At 32.5% G+C, this 22,992-nt stretch overlaps 1 protein-coding gene and 1 pseudogene across 1 annotated transcript; both read right to left on the bottom strand.

The window, feature by feature from the left end:
• The window catches only part of LOC130713023 (DNA damage-binding protein 1-like), a 13,290-nt pseudogene extending 1,744 nt beyond the window's left edge, over window positions 1–11,546 (bottom strand).
• Window positions 11,547–15,073: 3,527 nt separating this feature from the next.
• On the bottom strand, window positions 15,074–18,044 carry LOC130713022 (uncharacterized). The gene is made up of 2 exons (XM_057562830.1): window positions 17,843–18,044; window positions 15,074–15,330 (listed from the first exon to the last, which is right to left on the bottom strand). The coding sequence occupies exons 1-2, from the start codon at window positions 18,042–18,044 to the stop codon at window positions 15,074–15,076; spliced, it is 459 nt and encodes a 152-aa protein (XP_057418813.1).
• Window positions 18,045–22,992: the final 4,948 nt, after the last annotated feature.

Genomic DNA, 22,992 nt, shown 5'->3' with positions numbered 1-22,992 from the left:
TGTTCAACATAAAGTTTAAGAGATGACCATCACCAAAGGGCACATAGCAAGTAAGATATCTGGAGAATAAAATGAAGAGCAATACACTTTAATAGAAAGCTTCAGACTAGGAAACTACCATTGAAGTTAAGAAAGATGAGTTGGAAGCTTAGCAGATGTGTCAATTCAAAAATCCTTGGAGCATTATTAGAAAAATATGTAACTCGAGCAGAATAGTAAAATAGACATTAATGTTGCTGATCTTGTTTATTCCCCGAAAACCATTTAAATGTGTAAAATCCGAAATACCCATTCTGAAAGTAGAACTTGGGAGATGACCACCCCAAATGTTATTCCGGCATTTCAGAAATAAAAGAAATTAAATTAGTCACCCCTACGCAGAAGCAAAAAAAACAGTACACAACAAGATAGGTCAAGGAAAGCGCACCCCTTCAAACGCACAACGAAGAACAGATCGAGGTATTATCTCTCCTCCTAAATGCTCCTTTGTGATGAGATTCAGGTCAGGAAGAGAAAAAATTCGAACACTTATCTCAGTCCACATTCCAACTGCTGCTAGATGACTCTGATTGGGGTTTTCACCAATTGGATTTTTGTCTAGGCATGAGACCTCATACTCCAGTTGGGCGTGCTTTACTTCCTGTAGTATGCCATCTCCAATTTCGAGGTAAACTAAATGCCCACCTCCTGTGGCCAACAAAACCTGTATCCAGGTGTAACAATAATTACCAACTCGATACAAACTTAATGTGTGCGGAGTAAAATCCAACATCTGAAATGTGCATAATGTACAAGTAATGAAATAGATTGAAGCAAAATCACTCAAATGGTAACTTTTATATGGCTTCATTCGATACTATACAAAAACTAATTGTGAGAGGCATCATTAGAGAATTCAAGGAAATGCCCAGTAAATAATAATACTGGAAGAAGGCATTTGAAAAGTAGAGCCATATCGCTCTTTGGAAACCTCCAGGGAATGCTCCCCTTCATGCTTACAAAAGCCATAAAGTCATTGCTCAAGGAAATTCGAAACAACCAATGACGTAGGAATTCCAAATCATCATTCATACCAAACAACAAAATTTTAATGACTATTAAATATTCTTTTAATGTTGCTTTGCTGACTTTCTCCTTTTAACTTAAAACCCGAGATAGCACCAGTTAGTGTTATATTCTACTTGAACGATCCAATAGATTTCTAAACACAGTATCTTTTATCGAAATAGAACTAGCATCTACTAGCAAAACCGGTGCTCGGTTCAAATTAAAATTGATGATACGAAGCTGCTCATGGGTGACAGCCAAGCACCAACCTTCAACATCCTGACAGCTAAGTTACATCAATGTTCCCATGGGAAAGAGTGGAAGGGGGAACGAGACAGATTCTGTGATTCTGCCTCAGCTCAGAAGTGCCACATTGATGAGGGAACCCATTGCATTTACAAAACCATCAAGCAAATATCACCTATTGTCTCAAATTAACATTTAAAAAAAAAAGAATCAAACCTGGGTAGCATTTGCAGTAGCTACATTTATTGAAAAGCCTTCTGGTGCATGCCATTCATTCCGTAGCTCCCTAGTTGTGGAACTGACCAGTCTCACAGAGCTTGAGGTGACCTGTGTTAAGTTGGTTTATTAGCTAATGATTGGAAGCTACCATTTCAACAAAATAAATAAGCAAAACCAAAAACATAGAAGAGTACAAATGATGAATGTTAATTTATGGAAGCAACTTACAAAGATTACACAGACAAACTACAAACGAGCATGCAAGACTTGAGCTTTCAGAAGAAGCTCCAAGACACATAACACATAATTTCAAATCTGTTTATTTTAATTACAATGGATTCCGGTTATTTTTGGTTTACTCAGATTACGGCCCATTAATATCAGTGTATTCTCCTTAGACTTGATCAAATTTCCTTCAGTATATTTTTCGAACAACAAAAAAATCAAAGACTGCAGCAACAACTGAGCCACATCCCACTTAATGAAGCCTGCTTCATGTGCACAAGATATATCTTCTTTTACTAAAGCTGATTTCATTTCAAAGTACCGCAATTACAAAATGGAGAATGATATTTAAAGCTAATGCATACTAAATAAACTTGAACCACTGATGGATACACTTTGAAGCAACCCCTGTTAAAACTCTATGTACAAACACCATAGTAATACAAAGAAAGCAGTCCTGTCTTCTGTCTTGAGTAAGTAAAAATATGGGGAAATCTAACTTTTAAAAAAAAATGAGTTTGTTAAGATTGAAAACGCATATGTAAGGATCTCCAGATTAATCATGCCATTAATCTTTATGTAAAAGTTTAAAACAATGAGCGGGTATTTGTAATACGAAAGGGTAATACATGTTAAAAACCTTGAGAGAACCATACCACAAAGGCTAGCCATTGTGGTTGTATATCTCAAGGCCTTATAAACCCTCACTAGAATCTTATATTTCCAATATGGGACTGTTAGGACCCCATTGCAAGGTATGGGACTTGAGTCCCACATTGGAAGTATGGGATTCTAATGTGGGGTTTATAAGGCCTTGGGCTCTCCAACTACAACAGCTAGCTTTTGTGGTGTGGTTCTCCCAAGGTTCTTATCAGGGACTCAAGCCTCACTCCTTGCAATTGGATCCTGACATCCCACCACGCTCTTCAACCCTAATGCCCACGTAGACTGGCTGTGCACTAGCCCATTGATTAGTCCCCAGGCAAACAACGCAATGCTGCCGCTCGTTTTTAGTTGACAGACATGGTGGAAGGGTCAGATACCAATTGTTAAGAGCCTTGGGAGAACCATACCACAAAAGCTACCTGTTGTGGAGAGCCCAAGGCCTTAGAAACCCCACACTTGAATCGCATAGTTCCAATATTACCTTGCAATTGGATCCTAACAGTGCATTTTTTAAATTTAATATTCAATTACTTGAGAAATAACATAAAAATCCATGGAAAGCAATCATGTAGAAAAACATAATAAATAGAAAGCCTAATTAATTTTGATTGTAAATTCATATGACAACAATTCTGCGGAATGAATAGCTTTCTCAGCATCCATTTTTCTTAGAGTTAGATAGAGAGATGCAGGTGTCGAAATCAACAAGAAAAGAAGAAAAACACGAAAGCAGGAAAATAAGGTCAGAACCTACTTGTACAAGTTGATTGTGAACTGCATCATGGCAAAATAATGTCTGTACTAGAGAACAGAATCCCTCAAGCTCAACTTCATCCAGCTCATCCTCAATATTCATTGCTAAGATTCTCGTATCTCTTATGAAACTTACAACCAGGAAAGTGTCAAAAGGGTCATCTGTTGAGGATCTTAGTGACCACATTTTGATACCTTGAAGTTCTACAGATGCCTACATCAATGAAATAATATTTTACAAAGCATGCGTTGTTTGATAAAGTTTAATTTATCTTTTTCAAAATGTCTCAGGTGCAGAGGTCCCACACTGGGCCGATAGGAAGGGAACTGACCTGTTCATTGATCCCTATTTCATGACGGACAACACGAAGAGAACCATCCTTGTAAGCTCCAGAGCAGGTTACAACCTGACCTTGGCCTTGCCTTTCAAGGTCTACCACAGAGAAATCAACAATTGGCCCCAAATTGACATACCTTTCCAAAACATCCACATAAGAGCCTTTTGCATCAGGCTGTAGATTTAGTTTTATAAGCTGTATTTCATCCATCAGAAATTGTTAATACCTTATCATGTCTGAATATGGAAGAAAAAGTAAGCACCTAAGGATAAGCCATAATACATGTCAAAGTCTTAAAAGCAATATGACCAGGGTAAACAGTGAAGAAAAACATCAAGTACTGCAAAAGCTACATTATACAGATTTTGGTGAAGCAGCTAAGAACAGGAGGCGGCTCATCCTTATATTGTCTTGTTGACTTCTTTTCACTTTATTATTGTGAATTTGTTTGTCATGAAGTTGAAATGCTAAATATTTGCGATATATATGCTGTTAAATTATGATAAGATAGGGGAATAGAATAATGGATAATTATTATTGATACTGCAGAGATGAAGAATCTCTACTGGGAATAGTACAATACAGCAGGAGTTCGAGAGCCTGTTCTCTCCATACTACCACACACTTATAATTTCCTGGACAACCATCTAATAGGCTACATCTATTATTTATACAACTGCATAGTGCAGTTTCTATTTTGAATTCAAACTGGCATACACACATAATAACTGCTAACTCCTAATAACTACAGACTGGTAACTGCCCCTATCCATCTGCCAAATTCGTATTTCCCCTCTCTCCTTGCTGTTTTGGCTGCTCAACAGTCTCCATGGCCACAGTAGTGGCTGCGCCACCCCCCATGGTGGTTCCAGACCTGAAATTCTTCTTTTTCCGGCGATAAACTTGGATCAAAGGAGGTTTAATCTTATCAAATTATGTGTGGGTGATAAAATATTTTTTAAGTAACATTTCAAAAGTCTCTCAAATTTACAACTTGAGTATATCTAAACTTGAGTTTGATAACCTTGCCATTTACTATATAAACAAACACTGTTCTCGGAACTAACTTTATAGTTCAAACTATAACTTTCAAGAGTTCGAATTCTCAATACAATACATGGGCAATTACCCAACTTCCGACATAGCATGCACATTCCACATCACATACAAATAATACATAATTCAGAGTTCTCCATACTAAGTTAAAAAAAATAGTTGGACTTGGGGGAGTCAGAACTTTGGATAAAATTAACTATCACCGATATGGAATTGATAAAAATTTATACAACAATGTTTAAATTTATTATCCCACCTGAGAATCTCCATAACTTGAACCAATGTAGACAAATGCATTATCTAGGTATGATATTGTAGATGCAATGGAAGTCTCCCCAAGGGCCTCAATTTTCAGTCCTGTAACCCTAAAAAATAAATGTACATGACAAACCATAATATTCAGCAGTTAAAATACTGAATCGTTGGTTTTTTAAGGAAAAATACAGATTATTTCCTTAATCAACAAATTTATGCACAGGGAAGATTAATAAATCTGTTAAGCCAACAGTAAAACAAGACATTGGGTGATCACTTACTTTTCTTTCTCATGGGTTATTACAAGCAGACTAAGCAACCCCGTATGGTCACCAAGTAAATATCTAGAACCATCAGGATCAACTCTTCCATATGCTTTTGTAATTGACTGAAAAGCAGATCAAAAGGTATAATTTAGATCAGTGTTGTCAAATCGCGATCGCGGAAAATCGCGGCGAGGCAAAAATCCGCTATTTCGTTTAGCGGATCGCGTCGCGGGCAAATAGCGGTTACCGCATAGCGGTTAAAATAAGTACAATATTATACAAAAAACAGTTAAAAACAACATAATTTTAACTCAGTCTCAAAACAACATAATTCAAGGCTGTCCAAGAGCTCAAAACAGATAACAAAAGTACTTAAAACAACATAATGTTAATGCAAGTCTCAAAAGAGCACAATTTAAAGAGATAAGAATACGTAAGAGATAAGTTAAGAGAAAAGGAAGAAGAAACAATGGAAAACAGAGCATGAGTTTTGAACAGAGAAGAAAACTGTGAAACAATATATTATAAGTTTAGTAAAGGAAGAAGAAACAATGGAAAACAGATCATGAGTTTTGAACAAAAATAAAAGAAAAAGAGAAGAGAAGATGACTGTTAAAGGAAGAAGAAACATTGAAAAACAGAGAAGAAAACTGTGAAACAGGTAAAGGAAGAAGAAACATTGAAGAACAGAGTATAGGTTTTCAACAAAAAACAGAGGAATGAGAGGATGCGGAAAAGAGTATGATCTACTCAGCAGAAAGCAGAAACTCTAAGAAGGTTTGCTTGCAAGTTGCAACCGTGCTGTAGAGTGTAGTCTCTGAGAAGTGAGAACCAGAGAGAATTTGAAAGAGAGGAGAGGAGAGTTGAAGCGTTAATATAGAGAATAGTTATTAGGGAATTAGGGTTTTTTTTTTGAAAATGGGAATTAGGGTAATTAATGGGAATTAGCATTAATAGGAGGTGGCCCATTATATGCTGTTTTTAAAACCCTAAAAACTAGCCAGAAAAACGTTTGAATTCCATGAAATCCGTTATTTCCGTTTCTGGCATAACGCCGCTATGGCGTTCGCGGCCGCGATCGCGATTATCGCGGTGGCCGCTATGTAGCGGCATAACGATTGCGGTGAAGCAAATTCCCGCTACGCTATAGCGGGTAGCGGCCGCTATCGCCGCTATTTAACAACACTGATTTAGATACGCCCAGAAACTTTGTAATACAGTTACAGTTCATCAAATTTAAAATTTCACCGCAGATGGTTTAAATGGAAGTAGCAGAAACAGTTCTTTTACATACAGGTCTGATTGGAATAGCTTTGAAAGCATTGGCACTACAGAATACTATGGTTTCTTCACCAATAATAAGCACACCACAAAGAGGAGGGGGAACTGGTATCAATAAATCAGCCCCATTATCAAGGTTGTTCTGGGACCATGGACCCTCAACAAAATCTTTATCCTTCAGAGCAACCTCATACGTCTTCACATGACGAGCATCTCTGTTGTCCTGTCATTCCAAAGCCATCAAAATGGTTGTGTTAAAAGCAGTTATGTTTGCAACCAAATATATTACCTAAGGGAAATACAGAAAATGCAGCAGACATTTACATAGATAATTAAATCATAGAAACATTGTGTCAACAGACTGTGAAATAGAGCATTTAATGCTCTTAATTAGCAGTTTTTTTTTTGTCTGTATATAATTATGTTGTTTCCTTTTGTACTTAGTTTATTTTAGGTAGTTTCTTATTTTCATTCATTCTCCTTAATTCTCTCTTTAGTCAAGGATTTCCTTCTTTGACTTTGATCAATCACATTATGTAATTCCCTCTATAAGAAGAGGAATCCTTGTACAGTTTTTCATATCAATAATATTACCAAATATTTCAACTTGGTATCAGAGCCTCTATGACCGAGAGGTCTAGAGTTCGATCCTTGCTCCCCTCACTTTCTAATTAAAAGTGGAATTTAATTAAGCACATGGTAGGTGGCCCCGTGCATTTCACACTTCAAGCCCCAAGGGCTCTTGCGTGAGGGGGCGTGTTAGAATATAATATAAAACCATTAAAGTGACCCTTACCCAAAATCTTAAGCTTTTGGGATAAGTGGTTACTTGACATTTGAATAGATAATGTTATGCAAGAATATGAATGTGCCCAATCATGAACTCAAACTACAATAATACAGCTAAGACGTGTGGGTCTCAAAACCTCAACACTACAAATATTATCTTAAACATGTCAACAATTCTAATACAAATCAATGTAATGCTAACTCTTCAGTCATTTCTATAACAAATTGCGTGCAGAACCTTCCCGTAATTTTTTTTTTTCATCTTCTGTTTATCAATAATATGCTATATTAGAAAATGAAGGAATTATTTTGAAAAAAAAAACCCACAAAGCACATGCTATTATTATATTGATCACATGCCTTCTGTGCGAACATTTTTTTGTAAGTGTTTGCTATTCAAACAAAATCTTTAGACCAAATGAAGGCAGGTCACTATTGGTTTGTGAAACAAACATAATTCGTTCCGACGACAAATTTCAGGTCAAAGAGAAAAGCATTCTGCTCTGACTTCAAACACCAAAGGACCGCTTAAACTGAATGCTGCCACAATTTTCATCTCCTTATGAAGAGGTGTTTAGATTTCTAAATAAATTTAGCTTGATTTCCAAATGGAATTCTTAAAAAGGATTTTTCTCCCAGTGTGGAAAGGAAATGGAAACAAGAATTCTCCTCGAGGAGTCAAGAGCCCATGCTCTTCTATCCATATAAGATAAATGCATAAAATCAAACAGAAACAGGCGTTGTAGATTTCTCCACTTCCACTCCCTGACTACCTCTTCCAAACCCAAAAATAAATGAGTGTAGCAAAGGAAAACAGCAAACAAGTTAACAGCACGGACAGAGTCTATTCGATGAACTAATAATACCCCCAAAACAAAAGGTGGAATAGAATTACAGACCTGGTAAAGAACCACAAAAGTTGGCTTTGAACAACCAAAGAGAAATTTAATATCCAAAACTTGGAGCTCCTCAAGCCTGAAAAAAATGTACATCATAATTTTAATAACTAAACTAAATCAGAAACCGAAACATAAATTATTAAACTTATAATTTATATTTGTCAAATTTGTCAGCAAACTCATTGCTGTCAACTCTGACATTTTAAGAACTAACAAATAACTTACACCTATATATATATATATATATATATATATATATATATATATATATAAATGTTCTCTTAAATACTATGGCAACTGAAAGTTGTACACAAAGCAACTCACAAGCCACAATCAGAACAGGGGAGCATAAAGCTACGGTTGTTTTCCCAGCACAGCCATTACCCAAAGTAAAAGGGGACATGATGTAAAAGACATAAAGAAACTGAACAGTATCTACATCGTTTTACATCCATGATTTTTTCCACAAAAACCATTGCAGTTTAAAGATTTGTTAAACAAGTTCCAATGTACATTTGATAAATGGAGCATCATTGTTGATAAAAAGGTCTTTTTCTACCATGATAAATGATTTTCTTTAGGACAGAGATATGAAGCCCAAGGGAGTATAGGTATCTTCACCATTTAACTGGTACAAAGTTTGGCTTGCAAACCATCTATTCAACTAAACATAGATTAAACCAGCTAATCAAAGCATATAAATACGTCCTTTTTTTTTCTCTCCGAGAAAACTACATCCAAGTTCATTATTGACCCAAATGCATGACTCATGAAAATTATCTCATGTAGAGACATGACAATATCCAACATGAAAGGTTCTAGGTCATAGTCATACATACACAGTTAGGACTGTGGTATACTGGTAATAATTAATCAAGGCAATACCCTCAGTTGCTACAATTATGCACGCCTAGTAATGAAGGTCCAATGTACATTTGCTAAATGGAGCATCATCATTGATAAGAAGGTCTTTTTCTACCATGATAATTGATTTCTTTAGGACAGAGACAAGGAGCCCAAGGGAGTATAGGTATCTTAATCATCTAACTGGTACAAAGTTTAGCTTGCAAACCGTCTATTCAACTAAACATAGATTAAACCAGCTAATCAAAGTATATGCATACTTCCTTTTTTCTCTCCGAGAAAACTACATCTAAGTTCATTATTGACCCAAATGCATGACGCATGAAAGTTATCTCATGTTATAATATCCAACATGGTCATACATAAACAGTTAGGACTGTGGTATACTGGTAATAATTAATCAAGGAAAAACTCTCAGTTGCTACAATTATGCACGCCAAGTAATGAAGGACAAATTGTAAATAAATTCTGTGTGGAGACAATTAAAAGATAATAGGATTACCTAATATTAAACGCTTCCTTGAGTTGTCCTTTATTATCGAAGGGAATAACCTGGAAGGCCAATGAACAGTGAATCACCAAAGTAGTTAAAATGAAACTGAAAACCTGAATGTATCGTCATTCTAATCTAACATCTTTGCAGGATAATGAACGAGAGGAAGTTACATACTTTAAACAAGCCATCATACAAATGGAGTCCAATCAACCTACAATCAGGATCGATAATGCCAATCTGCAGAAAGAGAAATGTATAACTGCTCAAATGAACTGAACAATAATCATCTGAATTTAAACTAGAAAAAACATTGGTGTTGTTAAAAATTATAAGAACTATGAGAACACAATCACCGCCCATGAATAATTAGAAGTGAAACAATTTATATACCTGTCCATTATCTGTGGGTCGTCCTATACGATCAGACACATCCCCCATAGCCCTGGATGACAACAATCCAGAAAATCCAACAAACAAACGAGATAAACAACATTGCTCTTAGCCTCTTACTAAACATTTCAATTTATAATTTACACACACACACACAAGATTCTAATTGTAAAAAGTACACCAAAGTGAAATTATGAGCTGGGGATCCCATTGGAATTGAGTTACAATGCCTAATTTAACCCTACATCTTCGTCCCGCTATACATTCAACAAAAACAATCTCAAGAAAAACTTTTAACCTTCATTCTTCACTGAAATTCCCAGCTTTCGCGGTTAAACCACTGATTAAAACAAAGAACCAACAACCATTAATCCCACCCTAAGGAAAGTAAAATTGCTGCCTAGTACGTGAGGCTCAGTCTATGGAAGGGAGATGAAAGCAAGTAAGAAAGGAAGCTAAAATTCTAAGGGATCATTGCTAGTTTCAAAAGGACCCTAAAATTCTAAGGGATCATGGTTATTTTCAAAAGGATGCTAATTGCCTTCTTCATAGGCTCTAACTCCTAAGAGAGGATACAAAACTCATCAACCAGGATTTTCTGGCCATACATAGTGTTTAAGCAGCTGATAAACTAACAAGCACGCAAAAAACACACATCGCGAACACTATTATGTTTTCATTTCTTTAGCCAATGGTGACATATGAAGCCTTGCTTCAATGACTATTGACAATTTTAGGCTTATACAAATGCGCAATTCAGTTTTGATGAATAAAGATGCTTGCGCCAAAGATACGAAACTGTCTTTCACACACAGCATACAAACTTCTGCTTCCTAAACTAACTAAACGGATTAGCACTAACAAGCAGCTGACACCCCAGCATCAATAATTGATGAATTTTTTAAAAAAAATATATATTAATTACAATTAATATTTCTTCTCATTCATACCTTGTAACAAGTTCAGAAGTCTCAGGATCCCATTGAAGAACACAGAACTTGTATCGCTTAGTCGCAACAAACAGATAATCCTGTGCTTCACCCTGTTTGAGACCAAACCAGCAAAGAGGGGACTATTATGTCAGAATAAAATTACAAAAAAAATAGATAAAATTCAAGAAAAGTAGATGGTTTGTTCTTTCTTACATGAGGGCGGAAGAGTTCAAGGGTGGCAATTCTTCCATAAATGGGCACATCTAACATGGGCTGCAAAGAGAAATTTCACATTCATCTTACTCTATTACAAATTCAACCAAGAAGGAACATGCAAAGAGAGTAGAAAACAAGAAAGAAATGGGATGTACCTGCAAGCCCTGAGGAGAGAGCAAATGAATCTCGATACGGGTGCATTTCCTGGAAGAAAAACAAAGAGGAATGAATGAATAAAATTGAAGAGTGAGTGAGGAGAAACCCTAAGAATGAATGAGAGAGTGGAGTATCGAATTTACGCGACGATGAGATTGAGGTCTTGAGGGCCGGTGAAATTGCCGACGCAAGAATGGGTAACGTTGGTGGGTTTGTGAGCTGTGACGACGTAGTTCCATGTACTCATCGTTTTCTTCTTCTTCTTCACTCTTCATTAACGATGCTGATTGCTACGAATCTCAGTTCTCACAGTGAGAACCACAGAGCGTTACCTAGCTTCTTCCTTAGGGTGCTGCAACTGTAAACAAACCCTCACCACGAACCACGAGCGAAGTTCGAAGCCCTCGTTGTGTGCTGTGAGTTTTCGTTCGGTTTTCACTGGTTTTAGCCAGGAAGTGAAAATATTTAAAATGCATATTTAATTAGTGGAAATTGATAATTTATTTAGTGAAGTGTTAGCATCCTCTATACCTCTACCACCTCACTAGTAGATTAAGACCTCTTTCCGCCCTTCATTCTCGCTATCTATTCAAAGCAAACAAATTTAATAGCATTAGCATCAACTATCTAATTTATCTCAACTAGTTTTTAATCCGTGCCTTGCACGGGGAATTTAATTTTGGATTTATTTTTTTTAATTTTAGTTAATCAATTAATATCTTAGTAACATGGTCAATATACGAAAAAAAAGTCAAAATGTTTGAAAGTGACCACCGAGGTCAATTTACAAAAAAAAAAAACAAATTGTCAACGTGGGTAAAGACATAAAAGTGAAAGTTGAGAACAAACGCTATTTATTTGCAAACAATCTTAAGGAAATGCAACTAAATCTTTGAAACCTTGATTTTTTTCAACATTTCTGCATCTTTACTTCCAACAACTTCTGTTATGTAACCATCGTCTGAACGACGTTTAATAGGTGTGTTGGAGTCTTCAACTATAGCTAGAGGTGTGTTTCGTTTACCACTTTTAGTGATTGTCTGCAAAAGAAACCTATTTTATAATAGTGATGACCAATGTCTAAACCAAACATATTTTACAATAGTGATGATCAATAGCTCAGTCAGAGATTTTACATTTGAATCGGAAATATCAGAAATCAGAAATCATGATGTAGATATAAATAACCATTATGAATATAAAACGTGTATCAAAATCTTTTTTTCCTATTATAACGTTATGAATTTAAAGCAATTAAATTCAATGAAAGAGTATAAGAGTTTATGGTCTAATTAATTGATATTTTATCTCATTATTCATGTGTTGTTAATTTCCCATAATAGGTGATTATTAAATTAGTTTAATTTGTATTTAAGTTTGTAGTTAGTGTTTAAAAATCTCTAACCCCATGAATTTTTTATTTAAAACGCATTTTTGTTTAGTGTAATCCTAACATTATATGTTTATTTACTAATTTAATAATGTATTCATTAATACTAAGTTAATAATATAATAAGTAATTTTTTTATTTAATTAAAACGTTGAATGAAAATCAATGTATGTTTTTTTAATAAAAAAAAGTCTAATAAATTAAATTAAAAGTGATGAGAACATACTGATATGCAAGTAACCAAATTTTTAATACTTGTGCTTGAGAAAAGTGTCAGGAACTCATCTTTTTCAGTAACGTTTAATCTTTCAATCATAACGTTCATTACTTGAGTATGAACTCCGTCGCACTCAAATAATCTTCGAAGAAACAAAAATTATGTTGTTATTTGTCATCTAATTTTGTTCAAAGTAATATGAAATCCACAGTACATACATACCTTTCTCTGTAGGACACTGCTTGTGGAATGTCAGGATTGAACATTACTTTAGTGCAGTTTAACCCAACAGTTAGTTTATATTCCCCTGGAAAAATAATTAGCGATCGATTGTAAGTTTAAGTTTGAACATGTTGATTTATTATATAGAAGTTTATGTTTGTTTGTTGCTCAAAATAATTAAATGTACCTTGATGAATTGTTACAACTCTCAACAATATGATAATCACAACATGTTTGTTGTCTTTTGAATTTAGAAGTGCATCCAATTCGTCGACAAATTGGCCGTATAAAAAACATTTAATTTTTTTTGCTGGAAAAAAATTAAATAAAAGTTGTTAACTTTCTTCTGTAGGAAATTATAGAAATTAATAATACTAATTTTTTATTGATAAAAGCAAATTTACCCTTGAGATTCAAGTTCAATGTCTCTGTTCTGCGTATGGGCTCCATTCCGCTCAAATCCGTTGTAATTTTCGACGTGCGTTACTTCGCCCATAACATCTGTTTTAATGGTAATGTGAATACATGGAAGTGTTGATGTATTTGAAGTTATTTAAATGAAGGTAAATATTTACATACCAACTAAAAACCGCTTGTCAAAGTCAGGATTTAGAATTTCATGCACGTTGTCAAATATCAGATCACGCACAGGAAACACATCTTTATTATATGGAACCATCCTTGTTCTACTTTGCAAATGTATCTTGTAGATATGCCTAGATGCACTAAGACCTCGGAAATTATGTCATACCCAGAAATATTCAAAACGGTATACCAAACCTTCTGTGATTCTGTTGGCAAAACGTTCATGAAGGTTACGCCTACACTCTGCATGGATTGTTTGACCCTAGAAATGAAGGAGTTTCATATGAATTTATGTCCGTGAATTAAATTAAAATACAATTACATATTTAATAATAGCGAAATTGTTTCTGGTTTACATACCTTTCGATCCATCAACAACAAATTACAGAACGAACCATCGTGTCCTTCCTCATATTCTTCCTCCTCTTCTTCAGCAAACCACACCCTTATTACTCGAACGACAATAGTCCAATCATGTGCTAAAGGAGTCAGTTGGTCAAGTAGGCTATAGTTTGGATTCATGATGCAAGGAAGTTTTGGAGATGAAAACTAACGTATGTTGATTTTGGCCTGAACTTGTGTATAAAAGGAGATGTATACTAAAGTATATATATATAGGCTTATTGCTCTTCTGTGATTCCTAATTGATTTTGTTTTGATTTATTATTATTTTTTGTTGAAGCTCGAATTTTTATTAGTATAAGTTGAGTTTTTTTTAGAAATTTAATGTGTTATTCAATTTTTTACTTGATTATGAATTTTTAATTTATGTATGTAGGTTTTATTTACTTAATTAATACACATAATTTTGTATAATTAGTGTATATAATCAAGTAATTGTAATTAAGGAATTATTACTAAGTTGTTGCTTGATTTTTTAAAAATAAATCGATGTAATTAATGTACTTAATTTCGATGGATGAATTTTAAAATTAAATCAATGTTATTAATTTTGTTTTTTTTAATTCTAATTTAAAAGTATTTTAATTCGATTTCCTAAATAGCAGTCAACGGTTTTAATGAAATATATTTTTAAGGAATATTTGTTAAAAATAATTGAATATAATTAAGGCTGTTAGACTATTTTGTTATTTTGAATTTAATGTACTTTATCACGTTATTAATGCAATAAATTTGGTATTTTTTTAATAAATATGGTTTTTTACGCATTAAAGGTTGAAAAATACCTTTATTTAAATTTTTTAAATGCTAAATATCATAAATGCGCTTGATTATTTATTGACTAAAAGTTAATGCAGAAAAAAATCATTAAATGTGTGACTAAAACACATAAATGCGCGTGATTATTTAAGGAATAAAAGTAAATGTAGGAAAAAGACATGAAAATGCGTTTATTAATTTGTAATGTGAGAATTTATGATTTTTAATCACTTCTTTAATTTATTTATTTATTATTAAATTCGTAGTGTAATATGTTTCAATACGATTGTTCAACATTATTTTTGGACAATTAGTAAAGAAGCAAAACGTATAAAGAAAACCAATAAATTTGTGATGCCTCATAAATTTTACCGTCATACAAATTTCATAAAATTCAGAATTATTTAGGATAGACTGATCGGAAATTGACGTCTTTCAAACTTAAACGGGTAACCGGAGACAGATGGAACCATGTCCATTCTTGGAATGAAAATGTCTTCTCCAATGTTGGTTCCTGTTATTACAGTGGCCTTTATAACTTTTGTTCCAAGATCAGCCACTATTAGCCGCGTTCCAATGCATAAACTGGCTGCTTGATCTATATTTCTCAATAGCATTATCGGAGCACCTTCCTTCAATATAATTTTGTGATTTGGTATTCCTGAGCATGTAATATCATTTAAGAATTATGTAGTGTAAGACCCAAATAGATTAAGCGTTTAATTAAATAAATTACTTATTGGCTTAAGAGCGATAAGCGCTATTAAGCTTAAGTTGATGTGTTCTCTGTACCTTGTGTGTTATATAAACGATTGTATTATTAAAATTATTATTATTCTCTTCATTAAAAAAAAAGAGAAAGAAGAAAACAATTTAAAAAGAAAATTTCAGTTTGAAAGGAAAAATAAAAGTCACGTAGGTGACTTACTTATTATTCATCTGAAGAAAGTGAAAGAAAGTTAGGCATGTTATATAAATATATGTAAGTGAGATCACTATGTTAATACTATTACACTTGATCATTTAATTTTGCTCAAAGTGATCTTAAATTATATAATAGAGTCCCTAATAAATTTTAGGATAATGATTCATCATCCTAATATTTTTCTCTTAACTCTATGAGTTGAATCCTACACTATCTATACTTAACCTATTTGTTTATATATATATATATATGTATGTACATTGAATTTAAGAGGTAAAAGTACCTGAAACGGAACAAGGGAAAATTAAAAAAAAAATTGGTGAAGCTTGAGGTGTGAAAGAAAAAGCATGACGAGGATTAATAAAAATTACGTGTAGATAAAAGAGAATTTACGCTGGCCAATCTATGAAGCTACAGCATGAGGTGTTTGTCCAAAATACTCCAGGAAGTATGATGAGGATCAAATAAATGGACGTGTAGGCCAGGGAGAAACTTTGCTGGAAAAGGAAAACCTATAGACTAGGGGCATGACGTGCAACAATTTTGGATGAAGGAGTTACACTATAAAAGGGGAGGAAAGTCAGATGAGGGGAAAGTCAAGAAACACAAAACATTGAAACACATTAACATGCAACTAGCAACTAGCTAGTTGTGATGAGTTAATTTTTAGTAAAAGATCTTGAGTGTTTATTTTGAGTGTGATGAGATTCTTGAGTTTTGGAGCGGAAGCTATGATCTTGAAGCTTAGCATTTTCGGAAGCAATTAATTTTCTAAGGTAAGGGCACTCGGTCTAGACTTGTCTGCATGTGATTGTGCTATATGATTCTTGTTTATATGATGTTTGTTGGTTAAAACTTGATGATGCAAGTATTGCTATATGATGTGTTGAACTTGAAATCATGTATTATGCTTTGGCAAATTGATAATTATAATTTATGATAAGTCTGAGATGCGAGTGTTGGCAAGAGATGCCTTTGCTAGTGGGCAATCAGATATTCAATAAGGAGTTATTTTTTTAAGATCGGACTGTGAGGAGATAGTTTCGATGTTGTGCTGACTAACCGCATGGCATTATGCATGTTTTGTTGTGGTTCGGAACCGGTTAGGTTGAACCATGATATGAAATTCTGTCAGGGCATAACGACATATCCGAAGAAGTGGCAAAATGAAAGCGATAGTGCGTTAGTGTAGACTAACGCCAATTGTGGAGTCGCATTTTGTCTCGCCTTCCCATAAGTCGTTACTGGCATTAAAATTAGCATATGCATGAGCATGTAGTCTAACTGGACTCTAGGTGCACTTGTTTGTGCTTTTGGGTTTATTACTCTATATGCTAGTTGTTTACCTATATAACATGAATCTGAGATTGCAAATGATGTATTAGAATTTATGACCTTATTACTGTGATGTTATGTCAATCATGTTACATGTTATATGTGTTGTTTGGGAGTTGACCCTTGCTTATTTGACTGTGTGTTGCATGGGCGCTTAACGCCAGAGAATGATAAACGGCGCTGAGAAAGTACTATATGATTGAGGAAGTGTTCAAGGGACAGGCGGATGTCAGACGTAGAACTATGTATTGTCTTAGTGGTATTATGGTTTTGGGTTAGTATTTGGGGGGTGAGCCGAGTTTTCTTGTAGCGTTCGAACCTAACCTAGAGACCTTTTTGTATTGGCTCAGGAGTGGTCGAGCATTAGGTTACCCTTATGTCTTTCAAATTGAAGGAATTATTTGTAATCAAGATTTTATTAATAAAATGGAATTATTCAGTCCATTTACTCCTTCAGTTGTCAATTTTTTTTTTATTTCGGTAAAATTGACCCACGTTTTGGGAAAGGTTACTAAAGTGACCCTCGTGAAAATCGGGGCGTTACATGTAGTAAACCACTCTGATTGTAGTTCAGTGTCCTCGTCAGATTTGCAAGTGCTATCTGAGCTTAAGTACTCTGTTGTATTACCTGGTAGTAAATCAAGCATAAAATAATTAACTTTCTCAACACATTCCAATGTAGGACACAATATGCATCGTTCTTCCAAAAAACTTTTCAGTCTTCATGTTCTGCACCAAATTGGGATATGCAAATCAACCAGGTCAAGAAGTGGATTTTCACTATCCTGTATCAAAAGATCTTCAGGAATTTCAATTTATGATTCACCACGCTCATTTGATTCGAAATCACCATCTCCGATTTTGAGAATTCAGTCAGCAAATTCTTTAATTTCTGTTGCAAGCTTTGGTGAACCTGTTGTGCGTAATCTCATGTTTTTAGTGAGCTTTAAAACTTTACAGTATTTCCAAAGATCAGAAGAATTTACTGTAGCAGATACAATGTCTTGCCTTCCACCTTTTGGAATGACTGGAAGAATTTGTCTGAAGTCACCACCAAGAACTACAACCTTACCGCCAAATGGTTTGTCCATGTTGCTTTCATCTTCCTGTCTCATGATATCGCGCAAAGTCCTATCAAGTGCCTCAAAATAATTCTTATTTAACATAGGAGCTTTATCCTAAATGATCAATTTGGCACAGATCAGTAAATTTGCCCTTAAACTACCTTGTTTGATGTTGCAAGTAGTTGTTTCATCGGTTTGCAATGGAATGCAAAATCTGGAATGTGCTGTTCTACCACCCGGCAACAACAAAGAAGAAATACCACTTGAAGCAACATTCAGAACAATCATACCCATTGAACGGATGGCTGCAGATAATGTATTCCAGACAAAAGTTTTGCCAGTTCCTCCATATCCATACAAAAAGTAAAATCCGCCACTATCAGACAACACCGATTGCATTATGTTGTCATATACACCCTTCTATTCTGCTGTCATCATTGTTAGATAGGATGCATGTTTATTTGTCATTTCTTCTTTGTTGTAGTTAAGCTCATCTACTATGAACTTGTTTTGAAACTATTCCACATCATCAAAAATTGGATAGGGCAGACAACTATGTTCCTTTAGAGATTTGCCATTTCTTTAAAGTATTTTCTCTATCTCAGCCAAACAGAAATTTTGTAACTGATCATCTTCAATATTTAGTCCTGAAAAAAATCATCAAAGTTGATTTTTAATACCCCATAAAATTCGAAATTTATCATTAATTCATTTTAAAATTAGTAGCTGCGTGTAAATATTAGTCCAGTAAGAAGTAATGTAGTAAAAAATTAATAGTATATTTAAAATTGTTATTTTTATTGAATAGGATGTAGTTTTTACTGTTTTTTTGCACAGTCTAAAAATAATCAATGAATAAAAATTAAAGTTTTTAAAAGACCGTCCCTAAGGTTTTAAATATGGTAATATTTATAAAAAAGGACATGAACGCGAGTATTAAAATGGTAATATTTATAAAAAAGGAAATGAACACGGTTTTTTAAAACGAAAAGAATATAACAGTATATATGTATTTATAATTTTGAATTAAAATCATTAAAATTTGAGTATTAAAACCTTTTTTTAAAGCGTTAAAGAATATTCGAAATTAAAGTTCTGATCATTGACTATCATTAATGTATTTTAGACACAATAAATAGGTGTGGAAAATATGTTTCTTTTTAATGAACGGAAATTTGTTGTCAATGTTTGTACTCCCTCTGTTCCTAAATAACCGACACTATTTTTAGCTGAATTTTGTACCTAATTAGCTGCCACTTTACAAAGTTCAAGAGAACATTAATTATACTTTACCAATTGTACCCTTCATTTATTGGTGGAAGGAAGATTGAAATGTTAGAAGGCTTAAATATGTTGGAGGTCCCTCTAAAATAGGGGTCCTTTGGTTAAGGCCCTTACAAAATTGTTTGGGTGGAATAAGCCCCTAATGTGAAAATAATATATAGTGATAAGCCCCTGCCGTGAGGTTCCGTTTAATTTATGATGATTCTACAAACGGCGCTGACATGAATTATATTTTGTGAAAATTATTCAATTAAAGAGGGTGTCACGTAAGTAAATGAGGGTTAAAAAAATAGAAATAAAATCTAAACCCAAAGTAAAAAACCCAAGTACGTTTGGGGATTTTACTTAGGTTTTTTACTTTGGATTTTTATTTTTTCAACCCTAATTTACTTACGTGAAACCCTAATAATTTTCAAAAAAAAAAATAATCCATGTCAACGCTGTTTGCAGAATCATCAGAAATTTAACGAAACCTCACGGCAGGGGCTTATCACTATATATTATTTTCACATTAGGGGCTTATTCCACCCAAAAAATTTGTAAGGGCCTTAACCAAAGGACCCCTATTTTAGAGGGATCTCAACATATTTAAGCCATGTTAGAATTAATAAGAGAGATAAAGGGTATAATAGAAAGTTACATAGTACTTTTTTTTACAACAGAAAGATCATATATTAATTAAAAAAAAGAGGTACTGGGAACAACCTCTCCCAGATGAGGTACAGGAACATAAAAACAAAGAGCAGGAAAAAAATAAAAGAAACAAGACAAAAAGAACAAGTAGCTTCTAATGGCTGCAACATAGTAAGAGCAAGGAGTCACCATCACCCTGTTGCAAAACTAAATACCCGCTACCATAATTGACATAACCAATCCCTGAGGAAGAATCAAGGGGCCAAAAATTTCATTTGGAGAGAGTTTTTGCAGCATAAAGGTGAACATAAAATTCCAGGAGCACATCACTCATCTCAATGATCAGCCAAGGATGGCGAAAGTGGCCAGCTGCATAATGATGGATATATAACTCCAGCTCTTAGGCACACAAACTTTAGCACATAGACAATCTACAATGCCCGCTGTAGCTAATTCAAGGCAACAAACCGCAGCTTGGAAAGACAGCATGACAGTGCAAGCCAGTAGAAAGAATGGAGCACTTTAAGTTTTTGCTACAGACTGGTAAACAAAGCAAAAAGTACACGCTCACTTCAGCTCCTAGGCACCACAAGAACATTAATTATTATAGTACTTTTAATAAAACAAGAACATTAATTATTAATTCTTAATACTTGTGCAACAATCTTAAAATGTCAGTTCTATAGGAACGGAGGGAGTATTATGTATTGACTAATAATTATTGATTTTTAAAACCATTAAATAGGTGTATTAATGTTTTTTTCTTATTGACTAAAATTTGAATGTTGTAAATCAAATTAATGTAACGTATATGTAATTTCATTGATTTACAGTAATGTATTTAATAACATTAAATGACAATAAACACCATTTTAAATTAATTACACATTAATAAAGGAGTTAATTTGTATTTATAATTTTGAATTTAAATCATTAAAACTGATATTTAAAATCGTTTTTTTTTTCTTAAAACGTAACAGGATAATCGAAATTAAATTTTTGATCATTGACTAACATTAATGTTTTTTTAAAAAGTCAAATAGGTGTGTAAATTACATTTATATTTAAGGAACGGATTTTTTATAGTTAATTTTTTTATTATTAATTGACAAATAATTAATGAATGTTAAAAGCATTAAATAGGGGTATTATTGTTTTCTATCATTGACTAAAATTTGAATGTTGTAAATCAAATTAATTTAATGTATATGTAATTTTGTTGACTAACGTTCATGTTTTTACTAACATTAAATATCAATTAATTATAAACACCATTTTAAATTAATTACACATGAATAAAGTTCCTTAATGTCTTTTATGATTTTAAATAAGGAAATTAATATAATTAAGTGGTTTATATAAGGAAATTGAAGGATATTAATAATTAATTTCAAAAATATTTTCCCTAAATAAATAGTTGATGCGTTAAAATTTATTAAATTATTTTAAATTTCCTTATTTAAAAAAAACAAAAATAGCATTTATTTCATAAATCATTTAATGTCTTTTATGATTTTAAATAAGGAAATTAATATAATTAAGTTGTTTATATAAGAAAATTGAAGAAAATAAACAATTAATTTTGAAAATATTTTCCTTAAATAAATAGTCAATGCATTAAATTTTATTTAATTATTTTTAATTTCCTTATTTGAAAAAAAAAACGAAAATAACATTTATTCCATAAAGCATTTATTGCCTTTTATGATTTTAAATAAGGAAATTAATATAATTAAGTGGTTTATATAAAAAAATTAAAGGAAATAAATAATTAATTTTGTAAATATTTTCCTTAAATAAATATTCTATGCATTAAAATTTATTTATTTATTTTAAATTTCCTTATTAAAAAAACGAAAATAGCATTTATTTCATAAAACATTTAATTTATTTTATTATTTTAAATTTAAATAAGGAAATTAATATAATTAAGTGGTTTATATAAGGAAATTGAAGGAAATAAATAATTAATTTCGAAAATATTTTCCATAAATAAATAGTCAATGCATTAAAATTTATTTAATTATTTTAAATTTCCTTATTAAGAAAAACGAAAATAACATTTATTTCATAAAGCATTTAGTGTCTTTTATGATTTTAAATAAGGAAACTAATATAATTAGGTGGTTTATATAAGGAAATTGAAGGAAATAAATAATTAATTTCGAAAATATTTTCCATAAATAAATAGTCAATGCATTAAAATTTATTTAGTTATTTTAAATTTCCTTATTTAAAAAAAACGAAAATAAAATTTATTTCATAAAAGCATTTAATGTCTTTTATGATTTTAAATAAGGAAATTAATATAATTATTAAGTGGTTTATATTAGGAAATTGAAGGAAATAAATAATTAATTTCGAAAATATGTTCCTTAAATAAATTGTCAATGCATTGAAATTTATTTAATTATTTTAAATTTCCTTATTAAAAAAAATAAAAATAGCATTTATTCCATAAAGCTTTTAATGTCTTTTATGATTTTAAATAAGGAAATTAATATAATTAAGTGGTTTTTATAAGGAAATTAAAGGAAATAAATAATTAATTTCAAAAATATTTTCCCGTATATAAAACTTGGCTACCGAATTTAAAAATTAATTAATTTTTTTTAACTTTTTTTATCATTTTAAAATTTGAAATTATTTTAAAACCAAGGAAAAGGGGATTCACGTAATTAATTATTTAAACGTTTTTTTTTAATCTTAAAAATGGAACTTATTTCAAAAGGGATTTTAAAAAAAAAATTGTATAAAGCAACAATTTGACATGAATGATTTTGATATTAGACTAACATAAATTGGCTGTTAAAACAGTTTTTATTTTTAAAAAGTTAAGGTAAAAAAGTGTTTTTGGTATTGGACTAAAGTTCTTTTTTATATATAACCTTGTTTGGATCCTGACCGTAAAAGAATGACAAAGAAAAGAAGCACTGTTGGGCATATATGAATATCTTATTATTATAAATGGTCGGTGAATGCACAATTGTCAAATATATCAAGCTTGATTCAACCCACAAGACAAAGTGATGAAGGCAAGGAAAAAATTGTACGTGTAAAACAAAGGAAAAACAAAGTAAAT

Source organism: Lotus japonicus, chromosome 4 (genome assembly GCF_012489685.1).
Source record: "Lotus japonicus ecotype B-129 chromosome 4, LjGifu_v1.2".
Classification (NCBI taxonomy): domain Eukaryota; kingdom Viridiplantae; phylum Streptophyta; class Magnoliopsida; order Fabales; family Fabaceae; genus Lotus; species Lotus japonicus.
This window is presented reverse-complemented; position numbering and strand designations above follow the sequence as displayed.